Here is an 8660-nt window from a genome sequence, read left to right as displayed (position 1 = left end):
GGGAGAGAGAGGTGGAGGTGACGGAGGTTGAGGAGGAGGTACAGTGGGTGGTGGGTGGGGGAGTGAGATGAGGTTGAGAAGTTAGGAGGTGGTGGTAGTGGTGAAGAAACACAGAAAAATAGACAGCATCAGATCTGTTAGCCCTTACGAGTTTGTTTCTACTCTAACGTGAATATGAAGTGAAGATGTAGACGAAGAAGAGAAAGAGAGACAAAAAAAAAAAAGAAAAGAATGAAGAGAAAACGAAGGAATTAACAATTAAAGAAAAGGGAAAAAGGAATAAAAACAAGCAAAGAAAAGAAAAAGAAGAGAAAGAGGAAGTTTATGAGGAAGAAGAGATGTAGAAGAGATAGAGACGGAGATAAGGAAGGAGGAGAAGGAGGAGGAAGAATAATAATTAAAGAAAGGGAAAAAAATAAAAAGCAAGAAAAAGAAAAGAAAAAGAAGAAAAAGAATAAGTTTATGAGGGGGAAGAGAAGGAGATACAAAACAGATAGAGACCGAGATAAAGAAGAAGGAGGAGGAGGTGGAGAAGGAAGTGGGTGGCTGTGTTGGCCGGCCCGTTAGTTTGCTGTTGGGTGTCGTGAGCGTGAAGGCGCCTCTAATGCTTCTCTGCTGCTCCTCCGGGCGATAATGACAGGGGCGCTCGCTCATCTCTAAGAGCGTGCAATTATCCCCTAAAAGCAGCCAGTCTCTCTGTCGTCCGCTCTGTGACGCGCGGCAAGGTCGAGGTTGGCGTGACCCGTCTGGCTCACCGGTGACGAGACGATTTTGCTCCGTGACACTAAATCGCTTCTTTCTCCTCCTCCTCCTCCTCCTTTTGTTGTTGTTGTTGTTGTTACTAGAATCTTTTCAGCTTCTTGTGCCAGATTAACTACAGTTCTCCATTACAGGGATGAGTCACGCTTTTAAATGGGCTCTGTTTGAAGTGACGGGTTTACAATTGTTTTCAGGTTCTAGTGAGATTAATATTTCTGCATTACTAAGAGAAGAAACGCTTGTAAACGGCTCTAAGTCAAGTGTCACTGGTTTTTAAGGAGTTTTTGATGGTTCAATAACAGAATAAAGGGCTCTAGTTCAGGGTTTCTCAGCCTGGGACTTGCTAACCCCTAGGGGTTCACAAGATTTCTAGAGGTACTTCGAAAGCTGCATATTGAATTTGTTTCAGTCACTAAATCAACATATTATAAGATTTCCACCATTTCATTGGTTGATTTAGTAATATAATTTACAGTACCATTGCATTTTGACTTACATCAGTCACTAAATTCTGTTCAAAATCAGATTACTCGTGGTTTGGGTAGATAGTCTTAACTCGGGGTTCTTAGCAAGAAAAGCTGGAGAACCCCTGCTGTAGTTAGTGTAATATAAGTTTTGAGTATGTTTTTATGGTTCTAGGGACAGATTAACATTTCTGCCTAACTGAAGAGAAACACTTTTTTGAAGGCCTCCAGTTGAAGTGATTAAAGGTGTTTTTATGATTCTAATAACAGATAAGAAACATTTCTCTATTACTGAGGAGAAATGCTCTTTTGAAGGGCTGTAGTTGAAGTGATTAATTATGGAACATGGTACACAATGCAAAGACAAGTTACTGTATAAAATTAAATACAAATATCTGGAGAAGGAAAATATACAAACATATATAATGAATAATTTATTTAAGTGATTTAAAACAATATTCTTCAAAGGCTGCTTTGTCTCATAATACTATGAAACTTTACACCCCACATTATGTCAAGGCTTTTGATTTTGTCTTGCTAACATTTCTAGCACAGATTCAAAATTTTCCTCATTTTCTTCCTCTTCCTCCTCCTCGTTTCTCATGAAGGTGTCTCGAGGTACTCCAATGCGTTCATGCTCCCACTCAGCTCCCACAGCACACGACAGGAGGCGCTGAATGTTACGCTCCTCTCCTGAGCCGTAGATGTACCCATTGGCCTTGTCTATCGCCTGCATACAAATAAGACCAAATAAATAATACATAAACAATAACAAACCATAGTCTTTACTCACAATATTCAGTGCAAGCTTAATCATTCAAGAACCACTGAAAAACTAAACAACTAGTAGGAGCAAAGTTAACAGGTGCCTAGAGTGACAAATTATCCTTGAGGCAAACCTTCATAGCACCAAGTAGTGTGGAATGACTCTCCACACTGACTGGTATAAAGGAAACCAGGGAATAGTCCGTCACCACTTCTGCCATGGCCTTGTTGAGCTTGTGGTACTTCCTGGTGCCTGGAGCATCTCCTAGGTAGTCCAATAAATAGTCCAGGTCCATGACTTCAGTGTAGAAATCCAGACCCATATCCAGACTACCATATTTCTCTACTGCATCCACCTGCCAATCAGTAAATTAGATGACATTATAAACATTACATTTTGTTTCTGTCACTGGGCTGCAAACTCCGACATTAATGAAGATACTCATTACTTCATAAAAATAAACATCTGCACTAGAAATGTACAACGAGTTAGCTGTAGTGAGCTGCAAATCATTTAAGATCTTAACAGAAACTTGACTGTATAGCGGACATAAGTTGTTACTACATACTATAAGAGGTGATGAGAAGTATCCGAATGCTTTACTGAGGTGCTGGAATTTGAAGATTTTTCTATACCACACCAAGAAACACTAGACTCATCAAAAATTAGGCTTGCAAGCATGGGTGAATAACAGTGTAGCAGAGGAACTGTATAGTATGTGGTAGCAGGTAGCAAATAGTAGCAAGGCCTTTTTTTTTCTTTCTTTTTATGTTATAGCCTTTAGCACCTGTAAAGATACTTGAGGAGTATGGGAAACACTGTCCAGCTTCCATCCATTAGTGGTGCAGACAATTAGGGCCTATATAACCACTCAAATGCATCTTTGGTGTAAGGTAAAATTACACTTCTACCTAGAACCTGGTGACATGTAGGTAACTTTAAACCACTCGACAAATGATGTAGTTTTAAGACAGCATGTGGTGGGATTCAAACCTATGCATGGACATCTGCCCGATCCCACGCTCACCATCTTATCCCCTACACCACCACCTCCTGGCTTAGAGGCTGGTGATGTCACAGTTGGTGAAGTTTCACTCAGGGCTACCCAAGGACAGGGAGAAGACTTAACAGGCTTGCTCAGGCTAATACATTTATTTATTCAAATATCAGAAAATCCTACACCCTTACAATGCCTGTGGCACCTTCACACACACCACACTCACACTGAATTCTCAATACAACACTGCACTCCCCTCACACTGTCCAATGTCCCTTCTGGACTGGGCCAAGGTATTCTCCACCAGGCAGTCACACAATTTAGCCTAACTTTAGACCATAGCCACTTTTGGTGTTTCCCTGGTTCCCTCTGTTAAGAGGGCAGAACACTGGATCGGTACATGACTTTACAGGATATGTTGCTGGCAGAGAGGTCAGAGCCAAGATGGCTGACCACCTTGTGTCCAGCTCCTCAAATAAGGCAACAGACCTACCATCTAGGTTCCTCTGTGGAATTAATACCATGCAGTTCAAATAAGAATCCTAGTGCAGTTAAAAATTGCTTCAGAAGTGTCTCACAAGGTTTGGACCATTACAACAGGACTGGACAAGGTACTACCACCTTAAACAAAACCAATTCAAGGAAAATGAATTTCATTATTCATCAAAGTTGATTTACTGAGCAAATGGTGAAGATGGTGAGGCTTTCCACAGTCTGAACTAAATTATGATGTATTTCATTTAATCATGTAGCCTGTCAAATTTACCTTAATAATGGGATTTATGTCAATAAAGTTTGGATAATCAACATAATTATTAAAAAGAAATGATAATGCAGACAGATAAAACTTTACCTTTGATAGTATGTTGACAGTTGGCAGTTCCATCATTAGCATACTATTTAAAGTCAGCATGACAGCAGAAATATATTTTCCTGCAATAACAAAACACAACAAATTAGACACTAATCTACTTAATGTCAGTTGAACAATGTCTTCCCGAAGAATTTTTCTAACTATAAAATTATATATAACAGTTAGTGTACAGCATTAAGAATATCCCATTAATTCCTTGTCACAAAAATAATTGTCAAGAAAGCTCCTTTATGACTCATAACAGCACCACACACACACACACACACACACGCGTAGTGTAGTGGTTAACACACTCGACTCACAATCGAGAGGGCCCGGGTTTGAATCCCAGGAAGCGGCAAGGCAAATGGGTAAGCCTCTTAATGTGTAGCCCCTGTTCACCTAGCAGTAAAATAGGTATAGGATGTAACTCGAGGGGTTGTGGCCTCGCTTTCCTGGTGTGCGGAGCGTGTTGTGGTCTCAGTCCTACCCGAAGATCGGTCTATGGGCTCTGAGCTCGCTCCGTAATGGGGAAGACTGGCTGGGTGACCAGCAGATGACCGAGGTGAATTACACACACACACACACACACACACACACACACACACACACACACACACACACACACACACACACACACAGCTCAGTGGTTAGAGCACTGGCTTCACAAGCCAGAGGACCGGGGTTCGATTCCCCGGCCGGGTGGAGATATTTGGGTGTGTCTCCTTTCACGTAGCCCTGTTCACCTAGCAGTGAGTAGGTACGGGATGTAAATCGAGGAGTTGTGACCTTGTTGTCCCGGTGTGTGGTGTGTGCCTGGTCTCAGGCCTATCCGAAGATCGGAAATAATGAGCTCTGAGCTCGTTCCGTAAGGTAACGTCTGGCTGTCTCGTCAGAGACTGCAGCAGATCAAACAGTGAAACACACACACACGCATGGACTTTGTATGGCAGCATTTGTTTGGGGGCATAATATATGGTCAACCACAGTTTAAGAGATGAATTATGAAAATGGTCAATGACATTCTCTCTCTCTCTCTCTCTCTCTCTCTCATGCAGATTATAACATTTCCCGGGTGCCTTTGAAATATAATCCTGTGTAAAACTGTATGTTCAATGTATAGCAGCACTTGTTGGGTGAATGATCATTGCACTCCCCATGGTATACCAGTCAGCAGCCAGTGCTTGAGGTGCTGTTGCAGGTGTTTGCTAGCCATGCTGTGTGTGGGAATGCCCAGGATTACTGTAGATATGACATATACATCTGTCTTTACAAGAACTAAGAAAGCTATGGCTCTTACCTGGATCATTAGCATAATGTGAGTCTACTAAGTACACTGTGCAAAGACGTGCTCCCTCCTTCTCCAAGGCAGACAGAATACTGCGAACCATTGTATGGTGAGAGTACAGCTCAGCCTAGAAAGTAAAGTTCTCATTAATATTTATTCAGTTTGTAATGTAGTACAAAAATTTGGAGGATGAGAATGTTCAATCTTTCCAAAAAGTTATTACATTTACAGTTTATCTATACACAAATACAAGAACAAACATCTTCTGTGTGCTGGGAATATCAAACAGATGAGATCAGAACAGCTTGCATTCTTAACCCTGACCAAGAGGAACAAACCACTGGTAATGAGTTTGGATTATTTTGATAGGTGTGTGCCTAAAGAAATTGCCTTGAAATTTTATGAAAGGAAGAATAACATTCTGTGAGACCTCTATGAAAAAATGTGCTTGGACTTTTACCTTTAAGATGTGTAGAAAAGTCAAAACACAAACAAATTATAGAAAAGGAAACTGGACAATGTCTATGCATTGAGGAATGGAAGATGAGCATTCATTCATGTAATATTTCTCTTACTATTGATTCTATATTTTGGACCATTTATGGAAAGTTATATGTTAACCAGGAGATTATCATACCTGTCCTGGGAAATCAAATATCAAATAGTGTTTTGGAAACTGTTTTAGCTTGTTGATTAGCCAAGACATATTGACTTCCAAGAGTTCCATGCAGAACACCAGTGCTCCATTGGGCCCCACACCCTGCATGGCCATCACCTCCTCCACCTGCACCAGCTCCTGGATGTCTGCTGCTGCCTCATATGGCACTGCATCATTTGCTGGATCTGAAAAAACCTTACATTAAGTTCAAAGAGCAGCTTTTGATATATACCATAATCTGCTCTCACACTGCTACCATGTATGAGTGCATGGCAGTGTGACATAAAAGTTACTGTTTGCATGTCATACTCCACAAACATCCATTGTCTTCAACTCTGAGGCATGTATTTGGAAAGGGTAACATGTAACTCTTAAAAGGACATCAAATCTTGCTGCTCTGATGACTCTACTTATCAGCATATGATGCCTGGTCCTAAAAGATCCACTGTTCAGTCCTTAAGTAAACTATCAGAGAAAGATCTCACAAACAAGTAAAGTTTTCTGAGAATAAGGTAAAGCTGGCATATGCATCACACCAACAACTTTAATAATTTAACTAGTATAAGCAAACGGAGTAATGTTTCATATTGAATTTTTTTCACAAAGTACTTTGTGAGTATCAAAGGTATGGCAGAGTAAATATATACTACTGCTGTACACTGATGGAAGTGTGTTCTATAGTTTTACATTAAGGAATGGTGATTGCACAGCCTGGTATGCATAGCTTGGCATGGTAACGAAAAAAATTATCACGATGACCAATAAATTAAATTGATAATAATCTTATAGAAAATATCGATAGCTGATCATATAATCATCACCCGAGTATAATAAATCCAAGATTTCAATACATACTATCTATATTGTTATTGTGATAATGCCCACCTAACTTGGTAGGAAATTAATCCTTCATTCAAAAAAAGTCTTGGGTGCTCCATAGTACATCATGATAATATCTGCTACTAAGTATTCTTATAACCCAAAAAATAACACAGCCCTGATAAGAGACTCTGCTGTATGAAAGGCAAAGAAACTCACCTAGATTTATGACAGCTACCTTACGACCCAGACTTTGCAGCATCCTGGCCATTGCCTTACAATAGGTAGTCTTCCCACTGCCTGGAGGCCCAAGCACTACTTGGCCAAACCGAGTCTCCATTTTGCTGCACTGAAAGACTGAAAAAAGATTAATAGATATAATTTTTCTTTTCTTATCATTATTATAATCTTTATTATTATAGTTATCCCTTGTTAACCATGATTTCAAGTTTCCACAGTTTGACTTTTGCAAAGATTACTAGCAATCACAAATTCAATTCAGCAAAGAAATAGATGAGGCAACCCACCAGTGTTCTCTGTGTATACTCACCTGGCTACCAACACCTTTTCTCCAGTAAAGCTTCTGCAACCTGTACAGTTGTGGAGCGGTCAAGGGAAGGCAGGGTGAGGGATATCAGTAACGGCAGAGATGTATCAAGTTTCTCTGCCAACAATCGAACAGACTGTTCTGTCTCCTCCGAGTCCACTCCAAGGAGACACCTGTCAATTTATGAGCAAAACTTTAATACAATTGTGCTCTCATTTGATTCCAGCTTTAAATTTATTGAAATCAGTGTTACATTATATTTACGTGCAAAGATCGTGTTCATTTTCTTCAGTATTGACTGAGAATAAGTTTTAGTACAGAAACTTACTTTATGGTAAAGATGGTTAATGCCTTGGCAGAAAAGGCACCCTTGTCCTGTGAGGATTCCTGATGGACACTGAAGAGGTTCCCAATCTTCCCACACTGACTAACAGTTACAAAGATCCGATTGCTGAAAGATAATACATTCATATCACAAATCTGTACTTGTATAAAACAGTTCCGAGTCTAAATCAGAATACATATTTATAACTGCCAATACATGACCAAGCTCACCTGTACACCAAGACAGCAAACTCAGTGTGTACACCATTGATCAGCTTGGCAAAGATTTTAGAGTGCACACAGTTGGGCCGATCTGGATTCTCCTTAAACAACGATGCCATACCAATCTGAGAGGGAATATAAATAGCCTTTAAATACATCCACATGGTGAGCAGCAGATTTTTACACATGTGAGCAAATAAAATCCACAAGTTATTTGAACAGGCACCCACAACTCTCCTTTAACCTCTTTAGTATTGGGACACATTTTTACTTTGGGATTTGTGTATGATTAGACCATTTTATTGACATTAGAAAGGGTATATGGAGGTCAGAAGATTAATGGTCACAGTCTTCATTATTTCAATAACCCACATGAGTTTCTTAAGTTGTATAGTCACCAAATAGTAAGCAGAATGAATATGGAAACGCATCATGGTACTCAAGGGGTTAAAAGCAATATATATATCATGAAGTATCTACAATAACACCTCACAACTAAGTAGGTATTTTTTTCCATCAGATATGAGTAACGTGAGATTCATGAGACGGTGTTGTCGAGTGGTGTTCCAGTAATCCCGTGTGTAACAGTTTTAAGGTAACATTACAGTTTTACAATGAGTTATGGAGTTGTTGTTACGTTACCCAAATATCTGTGCAGCCCCATAAGCCACAACAGCAGCTTTTAGAATCTGTAAAAGAATACAACTCACGCCCTCACGACTTTACAACAGCAAACTTATTACTTTGTTTGGGAAAGGTCGTCTGATCTTGATCTTAATATTTCCAACGTTTAAATCTATCTAGTGTATGTATACATTTATTTTTTTTCATATAGGAACAGATGAATGCGTTTCAATGTCTATTATTGAATTTCCGTTGCATAGGACTGCTGGATATCATTGGGGTTTGTTGTGGTGAAGCTTTTTCAAACATATCCAAAAACGTTTTCAGTTTAGAAGATCG

The 8660-nt window shown here is 39.7% G+C and overlaps 2 protein-coding genes across 3 annotated transcripts; both read right to left on the bottom strand.

Moving 5' to 3' along the window:
* Nucleotides 1-1644: 1644 nt before the first annotated feature.
* Nucleotides 1645-8454, bottom strand: LOC123503724 (GPN-loop GTPase 2-like). Of its 2 annotated transcripts, none has more exons than XM_045253709.1 (10): nucleotides 8340-8454; nucleotides 7707-7822; nucleotides 7480-7602; nucleotides 7155-7324; nucleotides 6824-6961; nucleotides 5765-5970; nucleotides 5140-5254; nucleotides 3840-3919; nucleotides 2123-2344; nucleotides 1645-1953 (listed from the first exon to the last, which is right to left on the bottom strand). In XM_045253709.1, the coding sequence occupies exons 5-10, from the start codon at nucleotides 6942-6944 to the stop codon at nucleotides 1738-1740; spliced, it is 960 nt and encodes a 319-aa protein (XP_045109644.1). In that variant the 5' UTR covers nucleotides 6945-6961; nucleotides 7155-7324; nucleotides 7480-7602; nucleotides 7707-7822; nucleotides 8340-8454; the 3' UTR covers nucleotides 1645-1737. The 2 variants fall into 2 exon arrangements, with proteins under 2 accessions (XP_045109644.1, XP_045109646.1); XM_045253711.1 differs by having other exon boundaries at nucleotides 8408-8445.
* Nucleotides 7159-7885, bottom strand: LOC123503443. The gene is made up of 3 exons (XM_045253207.1): nucleotides 7707-7885; nucleotides 7480-7602; nucleotides 7159-7324 (listed from the first exon to the last, which is right to left on the bottom strand). The coding sequence occupies exons 1-3, from the start codon at nucleotides 7883-7885 to the stop codon at nucleotides 7159-7161; spliced, it is 468 nt and encodes a 155-aa protein (XP_045109142.1).
* Nucleotides 8455-8660: the final 206 nt, after the last annotated feature.

Source organism: Portunus trituberculatus, chromosome 14 (genome assembly GCF_017591435.1).
Source record: "Portunus trituberculatus isolate SZX2019 chromosome 14, ASM1759143v1, whole genome shotgun sequence".
NCBI lineage: Eukaryota > Metazoa > Arthropoda > Malacostraca > Decapoda > Portunidae > Portunus > Portunus trituberculatus.
Note: the sequence above shows the minus strand (reverse complement) of the source record. Positions and strands in the feature narration are given on the sequence as shown.

Bases quoted from the DNA above. Each gene is read 5' to 3' on its own strand.
- LOC123503724 (XM_045253709.1), bottom strand. From the start codon at position 6,944: ATGGAGACTCGGTTTGGCCAAGTAGTGCTTGGGCCTCCAGGCAGTGGG. The intron at 3,920-5,139 runs GTAAGAGCCATA...TTGTTATTGCAG, and splicing joins ACATTATGCTAATGATCCAG to GAAAATATATTTCTGCTGTC. The intron at 1,954-2,122 runs GTTTGCCTCAAG...ATTTGTATGCAG, and splicing joins CACTACTTGGTGCTATGAAG to GCGATAGACAAGGCCAATGG.
- LOC123503443 (XM_045253207.1), bottom strand. From the start codon at position 7,885: ATGTGTAAAAATCTGCTGCTCACCATGTGGATGTATTTAAAGGCTATT. The intron at 7,603-7,706 runs GTGAGCTTGGTC...ATTATCTTTCAG, and splicing joins TTTGCTGTCTTGGTGTACAG to CAATCGGATCTTTGTAACTG. The intron at 7,325-7,479 runs GTAAGTTTCTGT...ATAAATTGACAG, and splicing joins TTAACCATCTTTACCATAAA to GTGTCTCCTTGGAGTGGACT.